The 24,970-nt window shown below is 37.9% G+C and overlaps 1 protein-coding gene across 1 annotated transcript in view; it reads right to left on the bottom strand.

Moving 5' to 3' along the window:
- The window catches only part of ADGB (androglobin), a 132,583-nt gene that overhangs the window by 37,401 nt on the left and 70,212 nt on the right, over nucleotides 1-24,970 (bottom strand). The window contains exons 19-25 of the mRNA XM_067294750.1: nucleotides 22,556-22,670; nucleotides 20,891-21,058; nucleotides 18,659-18,797; nucleotides 11,590-11,724; nucleotides 8,204-8,297; nucleotides 2,561-2,695; nucleotides 2,201-2,354 (exon numbers count right to left, since the gene is read on the bottom strand). Of these exons, the coding sequence (XP_067150851.1) occupies nucleotides 2,201-2,354; nucleotides 2,561-2,695; nucleotides 8,204-8,297; nucleotides 11,590-11,724; nucleotides 18,659-18,797; nucleotides 20,891-21,058; nucleotides 22,556-22,670 (940 nt within the window). The remainder of the gene's footprint in view (nucleotides 1-2,200; nucleotides 2,355-2,560; nucleotides 2,696-8,203; nucleotides 8,298-11,589; nucleotides 11,725-18,658; nucleotides 18,798-20,890; nucleotides 21,059-22,555; nucleotides 22,671-24,970) is intronic.

The raw sequence follows: 24,970 nt of genomic DNA, 5'->3' as shown, positions 1-24,970 counted from the left end.
ACCTGTCACTTTCTTTAAAGGCAGTAAGCTATGTTCACCATTGAGATTTCTTTTTGCATCCTGCCACTTGCCACTGTCACTGTTTGGTGGAACACGCACCCCATCTCTGAGGATCCCAAATTAGTTGTGAGGACTAATTTGAAGGACCTGTCTGCAACCCTGCTTTTTTAAGCACGTTCCTCCAGCAGTAGCCATCTTTACTTGCCATATTCAGCCAGTATTTACTTTAAACACCAGATAAGGGAAGTTCAGTCTAGCAAAAAAATCTTATTGTGGAAGTAAAAATTGGAAGTAAAGTTACAAAACAAAACACATAGAAGAAAACTACTCCAATAATGTTAGACTATAGCTGACATCAATTCCTTGATATTGACAGATGAGACTGAGGGGGCTAAAACGTGAACCTGTTTTCACTAAAAGGTCAACTGTGAACACATGAATAGTATATTTGATATTACTGATAAGAGCAGGCTAGAATAGGGAAAGGAGTAGCAAATGATTATATGGATAAATTAAAGGTTTTTGGTTTAATTAGGTCTGATGAATTTCTGAACTGGCTGAAGGATAACTAAATAACAGGTTAAAGCAATCACAAAACTTATGTCTGATTATGTCTGATAACTGATGGAGGACAGTTAAGGTACTGGAAGACTACAGAACTGCAATTTTGTGATTTTTTTTTTTTTTTATGGACAAAGATCTGGAAAACTATGAGTCAGCATAGCCTCAATGGCTGAAAATATTATGAAATAACTAATAAAATGAACTATTCACAACCCTCTCAGCACAGCAAAAAGGCGAGTAATAGCAAAAAAGGATTGCAAAGAACAAACATCAAAGCAATCAAACTTCCCTCTATAATAGGATAGCATGCTATAGTGGTGGAGAAGAAACAGCAGACAGTATCTACCTTGATTTGAGTAAGGCTACCGACATTGTCTCTCTGGTCATTCTTCTAAGTCTAGCAAAATGTGGTCATGATGAAAAGCTAGGTGGCTGTTGGCTTGATAACCACATCCAGAAAGCACATATCCATGGCCACTTTTAGAATGGCAGGATGCAACCAGTTAGATTTCATAAAGATCTGAACTTGATTCCATTAAATATTTTTATTAAAAAAGTGGATGGTAGAATGGAGGATATGTATATTTAATTAGTCAATAGCTCAACGCTAAAAGGAATTGTAACTATACAGCAAGACAAAATAAGAATTCAAAATTATTTTGAACTAGGGAAATGGTCTGGCAAATAGCATAAAAATCAAGAGTGAAATACACTGTTTTTAGGCAAGAATAATAAACTGCACAAATATAGGACTGGGAACAATCAGAATTCAATCCTTTAGGAAAGCATCCAGGGGTTACAGCAGCACAAGTCAACAATGTTGTTGCAACAAAAGGTAAACACCACAGATGCATAAGTAGAAGTAAGGCCTACAAAACATGTAAATTAATCATTCCTTACTCATCATTTGTATGGCCTCAAGTTAATCCTTGGTGCACAGTTCACTCTGCACAACAACACAAATCATAAACAAGAAAAAAACAGAGCATTGGAAAGAGTCCAGAGGGGAGGAGAGACATAATAAAGAGTGTAGAAAACATAACTTACAAGGAAAGACTGAGAAAACTGTTTGTCTTCTTTAGCCTAAGGATGAAAAGGCAGGAGGAGGGAAAGTTGTGATAATTATTTAATAATATAAGTATTTTTTGGAGTGAATTAAGTTTAATACACTAATGCTTCTTATGTTTGAGGGGGGGGAGGATATATAAAGCTGTATTTGGCATCCGTGCTGCAATTATCACTCTCATTTGAAGAAGCATGTTAATTATTGTAAGCATGACTTACGTAAGGCTATTCATGCTTCATTCTTACTACGGTTTCTGATTCTTCAGGGTGATCCTGCCAGGTGGACAGCATCATCAGCAACCATATTGCCATTGATTACAAAAGTACAGAGAAGTTGGAAGATATGCATCCATTTAGAGATAACCACAAATATCAAGGAAAATTAAGACCATTCCTTCAATGTAAAAGATTTCTCATGGAAGCAGCTCAGTGATTCTCTGATCAAACTTGCTAATAAATACTGGTGTGCTCCTAAGCAGAACATTATGACATGGCTAAAAAACTCCACAGAACTTGGACGACCATTATTATCTTTAAAATGATACTTTTCACAACCATTATTTGCATTTACCTTATTTTTGGGATAAACACAAGGTGTCACTTTGAAAAAGACATGTGGCATTTCCTCCAGTGTGTCATTATCAATTACATGGAGTCTACAGGTAGGGATAGAGGTATACATCTTTGGCACTATAAGCATGTCTTCTGGAACATAAAATATCTCTCTACAAAAAAAAAAAAAAAAAGGTAAACTCACTTGAAAATATTTCAAATTTCTTTTCACTAATAAAATGATTTCTGTAACACATGGTAATACTTTCCTGAAATTCTAATGGATGCTAAAATCATATTTTTATAGCAGGTAAGTGATAAACCACAGTGTATCAAGAACACTGCTTCTCCATAAGGGTTATATAAGGCATGAACTCACCTAAAAACCACAAACCAAACATTTGGTGGCTGATCAGCATATGTTACAACATAGTCAACAAATGAGATCTTGGATGATTCATCTTCATAACAAGGAAACTTTTCAATTGACTTACAGTTACTTTTAAACATTTCTCTGGAAGGCAGAAAACAAGATAAACATTTAAATCTAATCAAGAGAAGACATACACCTTGACATTATTATATGCTAATCACGAAAAACACTGCTTTGTGTGTTAGTGTAAACTAACGGTACAAAATGTGTTACCAGTGTTTATTTAGTAGCTGTTTACCCTCAAAAATGGTAAATCAGGTAGGGAAGCTGCTCTTCCGGTACAAGAGCTAATGACCTGTAACTGCCAACATGAATATTTGTATCAGACAATCTATCCATAAATTCAACTGCTTCTAGCAGCCAAAATATTATGGCTTCTATAAGATTTCTTTGAATTTTTTTAATCAGATAGCGTAGCTTCAATTTTCTCACATTAAATTGTCCTCTTAAACCTGCACCTCCATTAGGAGATTTTAAAAAATCCCTTTTTTCTTTTTAAAACTTTTTTGAACAAGAAGGGATTATATAATACAACCATATAACTTAAAGGGCAATTTAAAGGCCTTAAATTTAAAGGCATTCCTTCCACACATGAAGAAACCTAAGACTGTAACTTCAAAAGTTGCTAGTAAGGTAAATACTATATTCTATGAAATCAGACTTAACCTGACTGGTGCCTAACTGACACCATGAAGTTTTATTAATCACCTGCAGTATCAAAAATATTCCTTTGGACAAAGCAACATGAACACCAGCATACAAAATTCACTGTTATGTGAACAGGAGTTGAATAGTAGTCAGGTGAAGGGTAGGAAGAAGATAATAGCTCTCACTCCATATTTTGGCTCCTTCCACTGGTTTTTCTCTGCAGATTATAGGAGAAAATACAGAGGCGAAGGTGAAGAGATCCTTCTCCCTCCCACTGCCTCTGTCTTGAACTATTCTTTAACTATCTGCTTTCAGCAATAAGTAAACAGTAAATCTCTTCTGCTATCTTTTCGTTGCTCTGTCTGATCCAAAGTTTGGATTACACAGTTTATGTGAAGTGGATAATTTAAAGAAGCCTTACAACATCCATTTTCAGTGATGCCTGTCTTCTTTTTGTGTCAAATATGAACATGTTCAAATTGTTTAACTATGAAAGTTTTATCCACAAAACTTGGCCAATCATACTTTGATGTTTTGTTATTCCTAAATATTAATATGAATTAGAGAAAAAATTCCCAAATTCATGTTTTTAATGATGATAATAGCCAACCTTGACATTTAATTAAGGTGAGAGCCACAGAGTAGATCCAGACATTGCCAGAAGTAATTTAAAGTAGGACAATTTGAAACCTTAATTCTTGAAGTTTTGCCAACGTTCCTTCCACCAGTGATAAACAGCACACAGATGCACACAAAAAATGACATCAGAAAACCTCAAATTTGTGAATTCATTAAAAATTACAAGAGGAACAGAATCACAGAATCACTGAGGTTGGAAGGGACCTCTGGAGATCATCTAGTCCAACCCCCCTGCTCAGCAGGGTCACCTAGAGCACATTGCACAGGATTGCATCCAGGCGCGTTTTGAATATCTCCAGAGAAGCAGACTCCACAACCTCTCTGGGCAACCTGTTCCAGTGCTCTGTCACCCTCACAGTGAAAAAGTTTTTCCTCATGTTAAGATGGAACTGTCTGTGTTTCAGTTTGTGCCCATTGCCTCGCGTCCTGTCGCTCGGCACCACTGAAAAGAGTCTGGCTCCATCCTCTCGACACCCTCCCTTCAGATACTTGTACACGTTGATAAGATCTCCTCTCAGCCTTCTCTTCTCCAAGCTAAACAGGCCCAGCTCTCTCAGCCTTTCCTCATAAGAGAGATGCTCCAGTCCCCTAATCATCTTTGTAGCCCTTTGCTGGACTTGCTCCAGTAGTGCCACATCCCTCTTGTACTGGGGAGCCCAGAACTGGACGCAGTACTCCAGATGTGGCCTCACCAGGGCTGAGTAGAGGGGGAGAATCACCTCCCTCGACCTGCTGGCAACACTCTTCCTGATGCACCCCAGGATACCATTGGCCTTCTTGGCCACAAGGGCACATTGCTGCCTCATGCTTAACTTGGTGTCCACCAGCACTCCCAGGTCCTTCTCCGCAGAGCTGCTTTCCAGCAGGTCAACCCCCAACCTGTACTGGTGCATGGGGTTATTCCTCCCCAGGTGCAGGACCCTGCACTTGCCTTTGTTGAACTTCATGAGGTTCCTCTCCGCCCACCTCTCCAGCCTGTCCAGGTCTCTCTGAATGGCAGCACAGCCCTCTGGGGTATCGGCCACTCCTCCCAGTTTTGTATCGTCGGCAAACTTGCTGAGGGTGCACTCTGTCCCTTCATCCAGGTCATTGATGAAGAAGTTGAACAAGACTGGACCCAGTACTGACCCCTGGGGGACACCGCTAGCTACAGGCCTCCAACTAGACTGTGCCACTGATCACAACTCTCTGAGCTCTGCCATTCAGCCAGTTCTCAATCCACCTCACTGTCCACTCATCCAGCCCACACTTCCTGAGCTTGTCTGTGAGGATGTTATGGGAGACAGTGTCAAAAGCCTTGCTGAAGTCTAGGTAGACAACATCCACTGCTCTCCCCTCATCTACCCAGCCAGTCATTCCATCATAGAAGGCTATCAGATTGGTTAGGCATGATTTCCCCTTGGTGAAGCCATGCTGACTACTCCTGATCACCTTCTTTTCCTCCACATGCTTGGAGATGGCCTCCAGGATGAGCTGCTCCATCACCTTTCCAGGGATGCAGGTGAGGCTGACTGGCCTGTAGTTCCCTGCGTCCTCCTTCTTGCCCTTTTTGAAGACTGCAGTGACATCATTGGCTTCCTTCCAGTCCTCGGGCACCTCTCCTGTCCTCCATGACCTTTCAAAGATGATGGAGAGTGGCTTAGCAATAATGTCTGCCAGCTCCCTCAGCACTCGTGGGTGCATTCCATCAGGGCCCATGGATTTGTGGGTGTCAAGTTTGCTTAAATGATCTCTAACCCACTCCTCCTCCACCAAGGGAAAGTCTTCCTCTCTCCAGACTTTCTCTCTTGCCTCCAGGGTCTGGGGTTCCTGAGGGCTGGCCTGAGCAGTAAAGACTGAAGCAAAGAAGGCATTCAGTAACTCTGCCTTCTCTGCATCCTTCGTCACCAGGGCACTCACCCCATTCAGCAAAGGGCCCACATTTACCCTAGTCTTCCTCTTGCTGCTGATGTATTTGAAGAAGCCCTTCTTGCTGTCCTTGACATCTCTTGCCAGATTTAATTCCAAACGGGCCTTAGCCTTCCTCGTTGCATCCCTGCATACTCTGACAACATTCCTATATTCCTCCCAAGTGGCCTGTCCCCCTTTCCACTTTCTGTAGACTTCCTTCTTCTGGTTGAGTTTTGCCAGGAGCTCCTTGCTCATCCATGCAGGTCTCCTGCCTCCTTTGCTTGACTTCCTACTCATAGGGATGCACCACTCTTGAGCCTGGAGGAGGAGATGTTTGAATATTAACCAGCTCTCTTGAACACCCCTTCCTTCTAGGGCCCTAACCCATGGGATTCCTCCAAGTAGGTCCCTGAAGAGGCCAAAGTTTGCTCTCCTGAAGTCCAGGGTTGCGATCCTACTTGGTGCCCTGCTGCCTCCTCGCAGGATCCTGAACTCCACCATCTCATGGTCACTGCAGCCAAGGCAGCCCCCGACCTTCACATCTTCCACCAGTCCTTCTTTGTTTGTTAGTACGAGGTCCAGCAGCACACCACTCCTCATTGGCTCCTCCACCACCTGTGTCAAGAAGTTGTCACCAATGCTCTGCAGGAACCTCCAGGACTGTTTGTGCCTAGCTGTGTTGTCTTTCCAGCAGATATCGGGGTGGTTGAAGTCACCCATGAGAACCAGGGCCTGGGATCGTGAGGCTACTTCCAGCTGTCTGTAGAAGGCCTCATCGACTTCCTCTTCCTGATCAGGTGGCCTGTAGTAAACACCCACAACAGTGTCACCTCTGTTAGCCTGCCCTTTGATCCTTACCCATAAGCTCTTGACTCGCTCTTCATCCACCCCTAGGCACAGCTCCATACATTCCAGTTGCTCTCTCACATAAAGAGCAACTCCACCACCTCGCTTTCCTGGCCTGTCTTTCCTAAAAAGCACGTAGCCATCCATGACAGCACTCCAGTCATGCGAGCTATCCCACCATGTCTCTGTAATGGCAATGAGATCATGGCCCTGCGACCGCACACAGATCTCTAGTTCTTCCTGTTTGTTCCCCAAGCTGCGTGCATTGGTGTACAGGCAAACCACGATGAGTTTCTCTTAGGGAACATAGGACATAATGTGAAACAGGTGTCAACCCTAGCACAAGCTTAGAAGTTTTAGGGCATTTTGAACTGGGAGTTTGTGTTGTAAAATAGTACTGCTTCTGGACCCTTCTAAGTCTGGGATTAGAGTGAGGAAAAGCTTCTACTCTAATAATAAATACCACAATTCCTACATGTCTGTCAACTGTAAAAAAAAACCACGGAAACATGATTTTCACACTCAGATGTGTCACCTTAGACAGTGCCTAAGAATCAGGCCCATAGGTTCTAAAAGCAGACTAAAAACTGCATCTGATCTTTGCTTATTTAGAGATGCTGCAAATCTAAAATTCAGATTCTAAATTTCTAAAATTCTAAAAATGTTTGGAACTAGGCTGTGGTTGCTGTTCCTGTTCGCATGCAAATGTTTTACTGGGTATAGTTATGCTGATTAGAAACACTAAAAACTGAAAAAAATTATACCCCATGAGTATTCCTCAAATTGCTGTTTATAAGGAGTGAGGATTTATACCCACAGCCAGCAATTATTGCCAGTTCTTACTTCTCAGCCCTGACACAACTGAGCTACTGCTAGAATTGTGTGAACACCTGCAGAGGGATTTTTGAAAGACTTCATGAAGACACATGATCTCCAAACTGTGTCATGCTTGCAAATAATTTAAGGAACACTGCTGTAATTAATGTAGCTGTCTTCACAAAACCCATAATTAAATACCAGGGAAAGCATCCACCCAGAAATATAGCTACTTTCCTTCAAGGAAGTGGTACAAACAAATCCTTTGATGGTAAAAATTGTGTTACAGTTAAATAAGGGTTCTGGCATAGCTATCACCTCGCTAATATTGACCAGACTTCCCTAAAAGGACAGCATGAATCCAAATGCTTCTTTAAAGTAACTGGTTAGGTGCTTAACCAAGGAATCAATATCAGATTTATATTTAGGAAACAGTTTATAGGATATGAAAAAAATTAAATACAGAAGAAAGGCAATATTCTAGCTCAAGCTGTAGGAAAATAACCTGTACATAGTAACATGTATAGCTAAAGATTAGATTTGCCATACAGTTTTACTTTTGTAGGATATACAGAATAAAGCTTGCATAGCTTATCTTCACTGAAAGAATCTCATTCTTTATAAGTTTAATTGAGTTTTGCAATTTTAAAACTAGTAATACTCTTGCAATATTTACTTTGTGAACCAGCAATTTATGGCAATTCTATGGAACAGGCTGCAATAAAAAATTTAAATTTATTAAATCATTACCTCAACAAAATTACAGCACACTGTTCAAAATTTAACTCAATCAGAGCCCACAATTTTTGCAAGGTTTCTTTGACATCAGCATTTTCTTTAGTACCTGAAAATAATGGAAAGAATAAAATAAGTTAGAAAATTTATATAATATCTTTTTCTTTTTCTAAGTCTATGCCTGACAAATACTTGTGAAAAAAGCTACTCACACAAGTCACTTGTCTTATGAATCATTGGTTTATTATTTGGAATTTTACAGAAGTCTCACACAACTGAAAGCTAATCTTCTCTGATAGAGGAAATTGCCTTAATTATATTATTGCTTTGCGCTTATCAGCATTCCTACTATTGCAAAAATGATGAGATTGATACCTTCTCTAATTTACAGATCTTCCTTGTAACATGCTGTATCTTATTTGTGATAAGAGGTGATTTCTGTCCTCAGAAAAGACACAGTTTAGGTTCCAGCAGCTTTTATTTGCAGATACTACTAAGGGGTATGTAGTTGCCTAGGCAATCTCTACAGCCAATAAAAAGAATCGGGCAGCTCCAAAGGGTAATTCATTCTACCCATGTTTGATACCTCTCAGAAGACAGGACGTGTTGCCTTCTCATGGTGTCTAGTTCTATCCACAGAATAAAGATGAAGACTAGGCAACTAGTTTAGATCTGATGTTTAACTTCTCATGACTAAACTCAGGCAAAATCCTCCTCTATTGTATAATCAATGAATGACAGAATTGAAGAGGAAAATAAAAAGGAGGGGGAAAAAGTACGAATACAGTAAGGACAAGTAAGAAAGTAAGAAAAAAGGAGTATAGGTAATGAGGAAAAGGAGCAGAGAAGCAGTATGACTGAATAAAAAGATGAAGCACTGGAAAGAAAACATCAGAATAAAAGGTAATGGAGTGGAGATAAATCAGACGAAGTTAAGAAAGACGTTATAGACAACAAAAGAAAAGAGTTGGAGTACTCAGTGCTTAAAACATAACAATCTAAACCTTCAGAAGAGCAGATTCTGGGCTCTGAGATTTGCAAGAAGTAGTAACACTAGTGAAAGTTTTCTGAAACTCTCCTAGTCTACATGGCACTATACAAATAGAAGGGCACTATATTTGGTGCAGAAAGCTTAAGTAAAACTAGGCTAGAGGTGATAGTTTAGGAGCAAGACAGCCCTGGAATTACTGATGAGGAGATGAAGGTAGGAAAGAGAGCTTGAAGAGCTCAGTTGGTGCAGGTAAATATAAAAGAGAAGAAACTCCAGCAATGATGATAATTCAGAAGGAACCTCCAAGAGAAGGGGAAGAGCAGTGGATGTTCTCTACTTTGAATTCAGTAAGGCTTTCCACATCACCTCCCATAACACTCTCACAGACAAGCTGATAAAGTATGGGCTAGATGAGCAGAGAGTAAGGTGGACTGAAAAATGGCTGAATGGCAGAGCTCAGATGGTTGTGATCAGTGGCACCAAGTCTAGTTGGAGGCCAGTAACTACCCGTGTCCCGCAGGGGTCAGTACTGGGTCTGATACTGTTTAACTTCTTCATCAACGACCTGGCTGAAGGGACAGAGTGCACCCTCGGCAGGTTTGCTGATGATACAAGACTGGGAAGAGTGGCTGATACACCAGAGGGCTGTGCTGCCATTCAGAGGGACCTGGACAGGCTGGAGAGGTGGGTGGAGAGGAACCTCATGAAGTTCAACAAAGGCAAGTGCAGGGTCCTGCACCTGGGGAGGAATAAACCCATGCACCAGTACAGGCTGGGGACTGATCTGCTGGAAAGCAGCTCTGCGGAGAAGGACCTGGGATTCCTGGTGGACAACAAGTTGACTGTGAGCCAGCAATGTGCCCTTATGGCAAAGAAGGCCAATGGTATCCTGGGGTACATTAGGAGAAGCACTGCCAGCAGGTCAAGGGAGGTGATTTCCCCCCCTCTACTCAGCCCTGGTGAGGCCACAGCTGGAGTGCTGGGTCCAGTGCTGTGCTCCCCAATACAAGAGAGACATGGAGCTACTGCAGGGAGTCCAGTGAAGGGTTACTAAGATGATGAAGGGACTAGAGTATCTTTCATAGGAGGAGAGGCTGCAAGAGCTGGGCCTGTTCAGCCTGGAGAAGAGAAGACTGAGGGGGGATCTTATGAATGCTTATAAGTATCTGAAGGGAGGGTGTTAAGAAGATGGAACCAGACTTTTTTCAGTGGTACCCAGTGATAGGGCAAGAGGCAATGGGCACAAACTGAAACACAGGAAGTTCCATCTGAATATAAGAAAAACATTTCTTTTTTACTGTGGGAGTGGTCAAACACTGGCACAGGTTGCCCCAAGAGGTTGTGGAGTCTCCATGCTTGGAGATATTCAAAGCCTAACTGGACATAGTCCTGGGTAACCTGCTCTAGGTGACCCTGTTCTGATCAGGGGGTTTGGGGCTAGATAATCTCCAGAGGTCTCTGCCAACCTCAACCATTCTGTGATTCTTGGGATGACTTACTGAAGAGGGAGCGTATCTCTCACAATGGAGCAGTTTTCTTTGTCAAGCTCCTCAGACATTCGTATACTGTGAGGCTAGAAGGAATCATTGGGATCTTCCAATCTGACTTGCTGTGTAACAGTCTTGTTACATATTAATTGCTATTTCATCTTATATAAATGATCAATTAAATCCTTTCTGAACTGCACAAATCTGTTTGATTTTAAAGTTTTCAGTGATGGAAAACCCAACACAAATCTTGTGGTCTATTTTTATCAGTGTTCCTTTAAGTCAGTATAAAACTCTTGAAAATACTAGGCTTTACCAATGATATTTAGAATTCTGGGATTCTTCTAAATTCATACTGTTAAATATACTTTACTATATACATTAAAAAAAACCAAATCCACAAAACATGAGTGTGCAGTATGTGACCAACAACCCCCCCCAAATTTCTTACTCTCTTACTTCCTTATGATTCACTCATCACAGATGTTCATATATTTTTTCTTGTAATTTCTACTTAATGTTTCATCACAAATGGGTATGACAATGTTAAAATATTGTTCAGTAAAACACATACAAACCTATTTGTGGCAAAGACATAAAAGAAGGACATATATTTAAAACTTTCCAAATATCAAACATTCAGCCCAGTTCTGAGCTAAAACTGTATTAATGCTGGTTTAATATCCACCGAAATCAATGTGGTGGGTCTTTCCTCTACCTCAGTCACTTTTTAGTATCATATGTGCTTTGGAAGGAGTTAGGTTGAACACTATTCTCAGTTTTTTCAGAGATTCCACTATAATGTTCTATGTATTGCAGTTCATTTTAACCACACATTAATTAGTAATAAAATCCTTAAAGCAAATATTTGAACAAGGTGCAAAATGAAACATTTTTTAAAAAAGTATTTTTAAAGGACATACCTGGTTTTCTGCCATTTATCACTTTCCTAATGTAGGTCCCTCTCCAGCTGGCTTGAAGTTTGAGTGCTGCTGCTTCTTCTTCAGAAGTGGGACTTCTGTTCTGCCAGCTACTAAGGAAAGGTATGTTGAAAGCCTCTGAAAGAAGAGAATGACAATGAATGACAACAGTGGAAATCACATAGCTGCTTGCTATGAGGTTAAAAAAAATTGAGAACTATATTCCATAAAAAGAGTGGTTTGTTCATAAAACTTCCATTTATGACAGAAATAACACTCTTACAATTTTCCTCTATAAAAAACAACAGAAATTAAATTCACTTTTTTTTTGTGATAAAAATAGATACAATTTACTGTGTAATTACACAGAGTTATCATGTAACTATTGTGCTAATGCCAAAGGCTAAATCATTGAAGCCTTACTTCTCCTTACAAACAGTTATTGCAGTATATTTTTTAAATTGTCTCCTAACGTAATTTCAAAATATCTTTCCAAACATGAATCAAAAGAATTTAATACACTAAAGCCTGATTCTGAATACATCTTAAAAGAAGAGCTTCACAAGATTTTAAGTGTTTCTATCTACCAAACTGATCATTTTATTAACTAACAATTTAAACACAAACATTGTTCAAAACGTATTCAACTTTCACTAAGGAGCCATGGAATAAGGGTAAGATCCTCAGTAAAGCTGTACATTTATCTGACTATGATCTTCTGTCACTGATGAGATTGGGAGTAGAACAGAAACTGGTTGGTTCTGACAGGGTTACTGATGAGCTCTTTGTGGTAATCCTTGGCAGTGCCCAGAACTGGCATTCCTGGGAGCCATCAGCACCAGGATTTAGTGGGAGGGTTTGGGCATGCAGCACTACAAGGAGGCGGAGCCAGGAAGCCAGTTTGGAACTGCACAGAGGTTGAATAGGGCAGTGAAAGGGAGAGGGAGGAAACAGTGCTCCAAAAGGAAGTTCCAGCAAACAGAGATGAGAAGAGTCTTGAGATACACTTGAAAAAGGGGACAAACTAAAGGAAAGATTGCTATCTTCAGCCAAGAGATTACATATTTTAACCTAACTTCTACTGAATGTTGTTAAATTTGGCTGTGTTTCCAACCCTCATTACTGATTACTATCTCATTTCCAAATCCCAGAAAGCATCTTTAATAATTAGTGACTCTGAAAGGTTACACAAGACCACTTCAACAGACAGAAGATTAGAACTCAACAATATGCATGGTACAACCACTTTTTATAAAATGGAAGCATAGAATCATAGAATAATGTAGGCTGGAAGGGACCACTGGAGGTCACAGGATCCAAGCCCATGTTCAAAACAGGAACAACTTAGAGCAGGTTGCTCAGGGTCTTGAACAAATGTCCAGACCACTTTTTAATATTTCCAGGGATGGAGATTCCATATCATCTGTGGGCAACCTATTTCCAATCTTTGACTAGCCTCAATGGTGGAAAATGTTCTCCTATATCTGATTGGAATTTCCCATTTTCTAACTTGTGTCTCATCACTGTGCATCTCAGAGGAGGTCTGGCTCTATCTTCTCTACACTCTTCCATTTATTTACCAAAGTAACCTATATTTCAAAATGAATTTGTCCCAGCTACATACTTGTTTATTTTACAATTAAATAATCCAGTGGCAAAGCATTGTGTTATGTCTTTTGACCCTACTAAAGTTTTTTTTCAAGGAAAGGAATCAGCAAATTTCTATTTCCTGCAACTGTTTTAGATCAAAAGAATGTTCTGTGCTGCAGAGCTAACATTCCCCATATAAGGCAAAATAATTTATTATAAAGTAATTAAAACTTGTATACCGTTCAGGTGATCACAGTTACACACACTAAGCTAGCCAAGTAATAAGACCCTAACGCTGAACTTGAATCAATAATATATAACACTGTGACTGTATCTAAATGTTACTCCTATTTCATCTAAGCAGCTCTTGTTCTTTTTGCCTTTTAATCACTAATCAAGTAAAGTACAACATCCCCAAGAAAGCACTCAACCAGCGCAGATAGTGCCACCTGCACTGTGGCTTCAGAGGTAAGCAAGCGCAGAAAATATTAATACTGTGTAAGAGATTATATAGCTGCAAGGTAAGTCAGATCAGCTTGCTGAATTAACAGAAATTCCTCCCCTCCCCCTTTTTTTTTTTAATTTCATGGCTTAGCTTCCTGACAAATCAGCAAGTAAATCTGATTCTCCAGCATCTGTACAACTGCTTAAGGTGGGAGTGCATGGCCTGGAATGGGAAGGGGCGCAGGACAACACCTCAGTAGTAGTCTTCATTGAAGATGCACGTTAAGGTCTAAACACATCAGAATGTGATCTGCATTATCAATGACTCCCAGTGTATTCTGTAATTTTGTTGCTGGCTACAACGTTTATATTACCCCGACTGTAAATTGTCTTTAAGTGTCAGCAGAGACTCAAGCTGTGTTTCCAGAAGAGACTAAAGTTGACTCAGGTGCCACGGTCCTAATTTTTTCTTATTGTTGAGCTGTATTTCTGCCAACTTAGCATGCTGAACCAGCTCAGCACAGGGATTGTTGAATGTTGGAGCTGCAGGAAGGGTGAGAAGGAGACTGCAGCCTGCAGTTAGATTGGCTTAAGCTGCTGCGGAACTCAGCACTGGCTTCACTTGGAAGAGAGGGTAAATATTTACGGCTGTGGCCACCAATTACAGCTGAGTCTTATTCTTCTACTCTGGAGGGGGTTATTCAAAGACAAATGAGCGAAAGGGCTTGCATTTTCTAAAAGCTGAAAATCACGGTGCCATAAACTCTTATGAGAAAACTTATGCTTTCATATACTGCTAATCGATTACAGAACTGTTCACCTATAGCACTTCAGATATAGCCTACTCAATACATTTACATGTTTCCAATCTACATGGCCTTTATACAAGACCAGGTTGGTAAGTTCAAATTCCAGCTCGCTTGCCACTGAACCAAGACTTCATTATCCCCATTAGTCCTTCAGAACAGAGTTACAAAATGCTGATAAGGGAATGTACGAAGAGTGTTGACTTGGTATTGCCCTATGGACAAATGGAGAAGTCCACTGGGGATGTCAAGCTATTTCTACCAACAAAAATAAATGACTATCACTAGAAATAAATACATGGCATTTGTGAGACTAAAAGATATATGGATATACAGTCACTTAGGTAAATGTTATTTCTAAACATACAAATGTAAAAAGTAGGATGCAGTGTCACACATGGAACTGAAGAAAACTCAGTATCTAACACTTCTTCAAAACTGTCAAAAGGTTACCCCCAGTTCAGGCTGAAAACTGGAAGCAATGAAAATTTTGTGAAATTATATATTCCTAAAGATTTAATACATTTTGTTCTAACTTTTAAAATACATTGTCATTAAACAAAAATATTTTGATTTGTACGATACAAGTCAAAATAATAAAGTCAGAATTAAATATTTGGATCTTTAAAAAGTTTTGTTTTAACTTAACACTTTTTTTTTCTTCTTAATAAATAGACGTTACTGTGAAATGATCAGATGATCCAGCATTAACTACTGGATGCTTCACATGATCCACATTTGATAATATAATTGAAAACTGCTTGGTCAAAAATTTCTGATCTGCTTTAATTGTTAATCACAAAATATCCTGCTAATCATAAAACCAAAATTCTCAGAGTGACCTAGCAAGATTTTGTTGACCATAAAACAGTTGCATTTCTCTTCTAATAGTGTGGACACAACTACTGTATGTAATGTAATGTAATACTTTTTCAAAAAGGTCTACTTTGCATATAGTACTGGAGAGGCATTTTATATATTCCAATTAATGGCAAGTTTCCCCCACCTAAAGTTCAAATTCAAATGAAGTTCAAGAAGAAACTAATGTCTAGAATCATTTCTGCAGTCCCACAGAATAACTGTATGATCACTGCTCTGATACCATGTTTCTAGAGGAAAGAGAAGCTTATTCTGAAGAGAAGAAAGCAGGAACAGGGCTTCTAAACTATGTCTTACACAGAAAAGTAAGCTTATAGTCAATAGCTTGACTTCAAGACAAGATAAAATTTCAGACAAGGGAGTTCTTACAGAACTGTACACACAAGGTACTCTACAGTTTCAAAGTTGGAACTCATCCATGAGAAAGAAATGTATCCTTTGACTTATGCCCAGATGATTGTCAGGCAACTGAGGCTCAAGGCTTGGAAATCAGTCCACAGACCTCCAGTGAGATAGTGAACTTAACTGGCTCCTTACAGGGCTCAGTGAAAGCAGCACAAGGTAAGCAGAGGCAAGCAGCAATGAGCCATCAAGACTGTCTCGCCTCACTTGCATAACCTCATGGTGATATGCTTCCTTTCCCAGGAAGCATCACATGACTCTGTAAATTCGGCATCTTATGACTGCCAAAAGTTATGCAGAGCCCCTTTACCTTCTCTCTTTTCAAATGACTATAGAAGGGCTGTGCCATGGAGAAGCACTCAGCTTAAGTAACTTCGATCTTTCTAACATGTTTACCTGCCATGATCTTCTGTTTGTTTCTCACGGCCCCTGTGCTAGCTGTTCCATGGGGGTGGGCAGTATTTGGTAGACAGATCAATGTTACTAGATTGTTTTCAGGCTGGCTTCTCAGAAACCTTACCACGCAGACCTGCTGGCTGCAATATATCATAATATCCTTGCTCTGGGCAAATCTTGAGATGAATTCATCAGACAGTGCAAAATGGATACGCTAATGTAAAATGGAGGTGGCATTTCAAAAAAAGTTCAGATTTGACTTGATCTACCCTTCCCCTCCTTTGTCACACACAGACAAGAAAAAGATTTCATTCACCTCTTATGGTACTTTACACTGACGCTTGCTATTTTCTGAAGGTTTATAACTCAAATCTTGACAAGATCTGAGCAACTAACCTGACAATGCTGCAGTGCTAATGTGGGCCAGGTAAATTAGGTGATATCAGACCTTTTAGACCTTCCTATAATGCCTCTCTCACCTGTGTTTTCCTCCTATCTACCTATTTTTTTCCACCACTTAGCTTCCTTTCAGTTTTTTGAATGCAGATGTCTCCATTTAAGTTTCTGGGATAACACCTGAACAAAAACATTTATTTTTTCCCATGTAAACTTTATTAAGCAGAGCAAAATACATAGGCAAGGTAAATATAGCTAAAATGAAACAATGCACTTTCCAATTCAATAGGAACTTACTGTAATTAAGTTTGTAATTAAATAACCTTTCCTCTGGAAAGGAAAACGAATTTGAAAGATAAATTAGACACTGGAGGAAACCAAACTAAAATAAAACTCTTCTCCTCCACACATTTTTTCCTTTTTTTTGATTCTCCCCCAAATCCTAAAAATACGCTGTCACAGTGCATCTCATGATTAACTATCATATATAAGGTCCTTGCTCCAACATGTCAACTGCATATATTTATCTGTGTTGATTATTCAAGTCTAATTAAAAAAATGCCTTCTCTTCTATTGCTGACAAGTATTAAGTTTTCTTTGGAATACAGAAATCAGTAGCGTAGTCTTCTTGAAAAATGTGACAGGTGTTGGCGAATTTTTCAAGTGGCGTAACAAATGTCACTATGTTGACCCTTATAACCTATAGTCTTGCTATAGGATATAAATCTGTAAAAAATACATTGAGTTATTCAGTAATTCTGGCTGATTCTTCATCTCTGATGTCTCACAGAAGAATAACCTTCAGAAGAGAGGATGTTTGGTGGAAAGTCTGCATTAAAGTGTCAAATAAAGAGAAGAGTATATGTGCTTTCTTAAAGAACAAGAGTCAGTATAGACATTTCCGTAAATTTTAATAAAGTTTGTTTTTAACTACTTTCAAACACAAACTGACTGATGAAAGGAAATCAATATCATTCTGCTTCACCAAGAACAAAGAATTTATGCCATAGGTTTATAACGGCACAAGGAGAAGTGAAGTCCCCTTGAAAGAATGGTCTTCAAATGGTGACAATGTATCTTCCTGCAAATTTTTCAGATTATTTTTTTTTCTGTTTTAAATCATACATAAAACCTCTATTAATAAATTAATATTTAAAAGTTATACAGACTGCAAAATAAGCCTCTTAAAATAGAAAAGAACTATGTATTTAGTTGCCAGGCAAATTTAATTCTAACACCTTATGCCTACAGCCTGCATAAACAATAAGGAATGGAACCTTCAGGAAGAGAATTATTCTGAGAAGTGGAACCAGTGAAGCCTGCACACCTTATGCCCTGTTTAGTGACTCCAGACTCCCTGTCACCTTCCCTACAATACCATATTCTTATCTCTCCAACCCCCACTTATAATACCTCCATTTGCCTCCCAGTGGCTCCTCCCACAGTCAGTACCTTCAGGTACCTCATGTACTCTAATTGCAGCCTGGACAAGCCAGCTAGCTGGCCAACCAACATGATGATTAGCCAACTATTAGGCTGCAAAACAATCAAACAAAAAATTAAGCAACAATTGAGCCTTCAGTGAAGGTACTAACTTGGGTCTCCCTTCACTCTCATTTCATAAAAATTGCAGGCACTTAAGGTCTTTCCAAACTCTGTCCTTCTGTTCAGTTTGGCTGAAACTGGCCAAGAGCTTCAAATACGAACTGAGAATGGGCACAGGTAACAGACTCATGAAAGGACTGGTCATTTGAACAAGAGCCATGATCTGCAGGACACCAGAATACCTGTAGGCAAGAGTTGTCTTTTTCACTTCAGGGGCATAATTCGCTCGATCAAATGTAGATGTTTCAATTGGATTATTTAGGCATGCTTGCTAATACTGAGAAATGCAAGTCAAGGAAGACAAATGGCAATTTTATAATTCAACAAAACATAAACAGACTTTCCAGAAAAAGAAAAATATCATTTCTATTCTGAGATCTGTCTCACTGAGGAATTTCAAAGACTTGCTGCCAACAGTAGAAAATTTAGACATCTCATAAGATACGAACCATGCTTGCCTAAGCAAGAAAATACAAGATTGTTGAAAAGTTAATTCCCTCTAAAATAATAACAGGCAAATACATTTAAAGTGACTAGCAATATCGGTACAGTACCTGAAGACACACTGTCATCTTCAGAAACCTCAGTGGCTTTAAAATCCAAAGTGAAGGATCTGAAAGCAAATCCATAACTGGGAGGAACCTTGTTGCCTAATACATGTTTGATCAAATACCAAAATGCACTATTGAAAACCTAAAATGAAAAAGAAGAGCAATCAAAGAAAGATTCATTTTTAAAAGCTGATTTATATTGCTTTTCATTAATGTTTCAAACCTTGTTTGGTAGTTTTCTTTTTTTCTGTAAAAATGCAGTCTATATTTCTAACTTCCTCTAACAAAGATAGTATCTAAAAATTAGTCCTCACTGTTGGACTAAAATGCTTCAAGCTAAGAATGAAGACAAAACTTGTTTCATACTTGGGTTATTAAACACAGAACAGATTCTACAACAAAAAGTTATTATCACCTGAAAGCATCTTAGTGGTTTATATGAAGTGAGTTGATGGTCTCAGTCCAGAGGATAGAAGAACACATCACTATTACCATCACGACAACTGGCTTTTTTTGTTAGAAGTTCTAGAACAGAGACCAACAACTGAATGGGCGTGCTTACTGAATAAGGAGATGGCACCATTAGCAAAAGTACAAATATATTGATGGACAAAAGGGGAGGATTTGGTGTCCTACTTTTGTGACTAAACTGATGGTTCTGCTTTTAATTTCATCATACTGATGCCCTTTAACAAGCAGAAATTCAGTCTCCCTTTTCTTCTTCCACCAGCTGGAAATTTTAGACTGTGTTTTTCAGAGCCTGTATCATAATTTGAATTGAAGAAAATGGTAATAATTTAACAGAAAAATATTTATCAGATAATTTTTCTCTTTCTTTTTTTTATTTTCAGATTGTTCTGCTTACTGGAAATATTTTTATCCTGAGTTATGTATGGTAATGTTAATAACAACTTCCTTTGTTTTGAAAGATTTAATACTAGTGAAGAAACAATCTACTTTCTTACGCGCTTATGTTCAAAATAATTTTTCATTGTTTGTGTTGAAGATAGATCACTTCCACATTTTCATGCTTGAACGAACCTCTGCTAGCTAATTCAGTGCCTCTCATTTGTCTCATTTGAATTTTGTTTGTTTTGTTATAACTATAAACTAGTTTTCCTGGGGGGATAGAGGATACACATGTTCACTCCTACTGAATTTTTAAGTCTCTAAGTTTTACATATATTTCATATGAGCATATACACTTAACATTTTCACTATCCATTTTAGAGAGGCCAAATTATTTTTCACATTGGACTTGGCATGAAAATTAGAGCTTTTGTGAGAGATGCACCTGGAACCAGTTGTGACTTCTTCCTTAGTTTTGTTGTCTTGCTGAATTTTAGCCTGGTGGCAAGCCCATATACAAAAGTAGTGACTTATGTGTGCTATTTTTTAATATCAGTGTTCATAAAAATACAGATCTCCTTCTTTTATTCAGTTTTCCAAATACACAGTCTAAACAGCATGAGCTTTCCAGTACTTTGATAAAAGTAACTGAAGCTGAAATATAAATTGACTGCAGAAAAATAAAGTTATAACAGTACTATTAAGATGTGCATATACATATAAATTAGCATATCTTCTGTATCACTTGTTTTAGTTGTAATCTATTTATGATATGAAGAGCTACACTACAGAGATTTACGTAAAAAGCATAACTGTTTAATCATGTATATAGAGACCTTTGAATTCATCATGCACAGACAGCATAAAAGCTAAATAAGACTAGAGCAGATCCAAAAAAAACAATGGAGAAATACTGTGACTGTGAAAAAACCTCAATACTGCCTTCAGTAATACAAGCTGTGTCAATGTTATGCTGTGCCATCAGTATTGGGCACAGAAAGGAACCATGCTGTCTTTTTCTTTCTGAATTTCAGGTAGTGTCTTTCAAATCCCAAATTAGGTGATAAAATAAAAAAAAATATTTTTTTATGTTTTAAGTTTTATGCCTTAAGAGTGTGTCACACTAAATTAAGAAAACAAGAGACTCAAATTTAGAATGTGGTACTCTGAACATATTAAAATTTGTTCATACAAAGAGAAGATACAGTACACAGTTGCAAATTCTGTCATTTGTGCTTACACTTAATAATGAATGCCATATTTGGAGCACTCAGGAGGTCCTTTTTAAAAGTGCAGTCACTGATTTGAAGAGGATAATGACAATGTTAAGCTGTTATCCAACTTCCGTAGCCTTTAGATACATGTTTATTAAAATTGTTTGTTCACCTTGAAGTGTTCTTCAACTATTCTAGTACCCTGGAGGCCAGGAGGACAGTGAGTTAGTTCCAACCCCTTCAGGGCTCTAGAAAGTTCAGGTTTACTGCTGAAATTATTTATCACATTTCCAATAGCTTTCAGGATAGCTGTAGCCTGTTCTATAAACCGGTAGCTCTCCTGGGAAGAGAGAAGAAAAGCAACCATTGTTAGCCAGACTGTCTTAAGCTTTTCTATCGTTTTCTTTTGATACTGTAACAGTATACAAAAATTTTATCTGTGCTAAAGTATCAAACTTTTCTTAAATCAACCGATTGCTATTTTATTAACTGTCAAATTGATTAGGTCTCTGGTATCAAAAGCATACAAAATTACACTGATTTTAGCTGTTGAAATGAAAATGATCCAACACTAAAACAGGCAGCAAATATATCTGTTACAGATTTTATTTTTCCTTTATCACTAGTCCTAGAACATTTAATCAAAAATAAGATGCACACAGAGACTTCCTACTGCAGTGAAAGTAAGACTGTTTTTAGCTGAAATACACAGCCTTACTTGTATTATAAAAGGATGCAGATGAGTATTTGTACCCTGCAGAATACAAGGTCCAAACACATGATGCCTAAAGCATCGTTAATCTTCACCAGGATTTCTGTGAAAGAATGTGGATACCATTCTGCGAAAGATGCTCTGGAGAGAAACTGCTATCTCAACAAAGAAGTGCATATAAGACTCCTGGATACAATTCTGCTTTATTTTTATGACAAGGAGAAGCCTTTCTTCTACAATCTGAAGAGAAGGGGATAGTCTAGACACAAGTTATTTTTTCAGTGGCTCATCTTCTCGTATTTAAACTTCTTTCCTACAATAAATACCATAAATTTGCATGAGCCACTTTACTATCCTATTAGTAGGACCCTGAAACTACACTGCTATATAAATTGCTGTCAAACTCACCTTTTGATAAATTTTTTCACAACTATGCTCGAGAAGCTATACTGCCTCCCCCAATGCCCATGCCAGATATGTGGGCCTACTTCTTGCCAAAGAAATCTTGAAAATACGGATGGCAGTGACATCTGTGTGGATTGTAGGCAACCAAGACAAAAAGCTGTAATAATTACTCCCCAGGGCCTCTTATCGCAGCTATGCAAAATTGTTTGAATCAATTTTTCTTTTTAGGTATAAAAGCTACCCTGGGACTCATTGAGTAATATGTGATCTCATGGGACAAAACAAAAGTTACTGATGTGACAGTTTATGTTACTAGCTGGTATTTCTGAATATAGATTGATATCTGTACATATATTTTATCACTCTTTTATCAATTGCTTCAAAAAGAGAGCTTATATACTACTGACATAAGCATTTTAACAAGAGTGTTTTAATATTCCATGTCATCTTGCTGTTGCATGTGAACCACAACGACACCCAAGGCTTGCTTATGCATTTATGTTAACACAGCTACTTCAAAATTCATCTTAGTCCCTTGCCTGGCCCTGCTGTCAAACACACTACTTTTATCCAAACAGTCATTCATTTCATATTGAAATTAATATTATACCATTAAATATAGCAATTATAAATCAAGATATGACAATATTTCATTTTAAAACTAAATAATAGGCAGTGACATCTTTAGCACAATCCTTGACTAGTTCTGGCTACACATACCTTCTCAAGATTTGGCATCACAGTATCTTCTTCTCCAAAGACACATGGCACCATGCTACACAGATGAATATGATGTCCTATGGGAGAACTTACAGTGAAGAGCAACACATGTCGCCTACATTAAAGAAAAAGAAATACAAAAATAACACTTTCTTTTTTCATAGAGATTCTTAAACTTTTCTTTTCATACAATGACTTGGTAGAAATGAAATCCTTTCCTGGATTCACTTGCTCTTCAAATCCTGCACTTCTAACTCCTTGCTTCTCAAGAACCTCCAAATATAGGCAGCAGATGAAATCAGAAAATTCACTATTTTATTTTTGTTTTTTGATTTAAGTTTTGTTTTGTTTTGTTTTCTACAGGAAAAATAAGTATTTTCACTATTTCAGATGGATACAAACTCAAGTTTCCTTACTCAGTGACTATTTACAAGCAAAAATTAAAAATAAGGATTATAGTCAGCTCGCTTAAAAACTTAAGAACTTATTTTTTCTAGAAAGCTTGGCGTGAAAGTCAAGTGTTCTGGTCATACCTAACTTACATCATAATTGCCATGTTTGCATAGACAGTAATCAGAAAAATTTAACACATAATCACATCAGGCTAGAGGAATACTACAGAGTGACCATTTTATGGAGCAACTGTGGGCCAAACCGTTCAACAGTAATCTTTCTCAGGTGGTAAACCACAGAAATTCAGTATGCTTAATGGGGAATCACACATATCAGCTTATTCTTGTTCACCTGATTGTACTTTTCAACAGATTCCAACTATGAAAAAAACATTCTTAGATGTGGTTATTCAACACAGGAGACTCATACTCTTCTCTCCAGTGAACATTCTGCAGCGCCGTTGAAATACTTGAAGAGCCTGCTAATATCAAATGGTGGGGCTTCACAGTCTTACCTCATTGTCAGAATGGCATTTAGCTGGAGAAGTTTGTGCAGGTCACAACCTCAAAGAGTTCAACAGAGGTCGAGAGGTGAGAATAAGGAAGGGAGCCTGTAGAGTTTCTCCTCTACACATGCTCTTTTTCAATTGCATCCTTTTGTGAGTGAAACCTGAAATGCTCTCTGGCAACTAACAAACAGAGGGAAGAAAGTGCCTTCCTGGCTTAGCAAGTCATTTTTCATTTGGAATGAAATGGAGGAGCGGTCAATAAGCCCATTTCTTTCTCACACATACTGTAAATTAAAGCTTGCTGAAAACCTGCTGGCTCTCCCTAGAGCAGGGAGAATCAAAGGATAGGGTATTATCTCTGGTATTACCTCTGGTAGCTCTGAAATCTGCAAGTGCAAAAAGATACTTGCCTGGCTTCAGACTTGTGTTAAAGGAATATTCACCCACTCAAAATTTCTACAGTGAAGTCTCCTTATAGGACAGATATGCCACTTTTGGAAACTACACAGAGAAAACGCATATGCTGACAAAACTAGCCTATAAATGTAATAATTCTTCTGGTTCTACTCTGATCTAAAGACAGAAGGAATCACTCTTTAAAGGTCTTTGACTTAGTATCAACATGTTGGTCTTGCAGTATTTTCCTTCTATGCCTATTTATTTGAAACCCTCCCTCATTTCAGTTTGTTTGCATGGACTTAAAATATATGCTGATACATACAATTCTATTCAATTTTCTGAAGTACTTTTTGTTGTCCTGTAAGTATCTGAAATATGTTATTGATATATATTTATATTTTAGGAAATATACTGTCCTAGAAGAAAAAAGTTGGAAGTTGAGTTCGTTACTTTTTAAATACATTTTGTGTCATCTCTTTGAAATTAAACTGGTGATTCTCTATTTTCAGAAAAGGAAAAGGCCACAGTGAATTAGTCAACAATACTATGCTTGTGGCAAGATATTTCGATGTCATCTTCCTTTCTTCATTGGAAGCATTTTCAGAAACTAACAAATATCCAAAGCTTTTGGTATTTGTTATATTTATTATATTTAATTTCATTTAATATTTATCATATATTTATATAATATTATTTGTTTTAATATATAATATATTTTGCTATATTAAAAATAAATTAATATATTAATAAATAATTAAATCACTATATTTATATAATATTTATTTAATATTTACTATATTAACCAGGCTCTAAACTGACTATCTGTAGTTACATGCAAGGAGAAATAAATCATATTAAGCGCTAGTAATATGGTTTTGAAACAACTTAATTTTAGAATGTGAAGTAAGCTATGCAAGGCTATTTGTGCATTACCTTAGATTTTTTCCTTTCATGTTTCATAAAACCTATTTCAAGAAGAGCTATGAACTTTCTGCAGTATCATCATTCTTGAACAATTCAATAAAATCCTAATCTTTGGATTGCTGTTGATACTTTGAGAAACATTTCAAAACATAGTTCTAATCAGAATTTTAAGTATAAATTTGTATTCTGGT

This window comes from Apteryx mantelli, chromosome 3 (assembly GCF_036417845.1).
Source record: "Apteryx mantelli isolate bAptMan1 chromosome 3, bAptMan1.hap1, whole genome shotgun sequence".
Taxonomy (NCBI): Eukaryota; Metazoa; Chordata; class Aves; order Apterygiformes; family Apterygidae; genus Apteryx; species Apteryx mantelli.
Note: the sequence above shows the minus strand (reverse complement) of the source record. Positions and strands in the feature narration are given on the sequence as shown.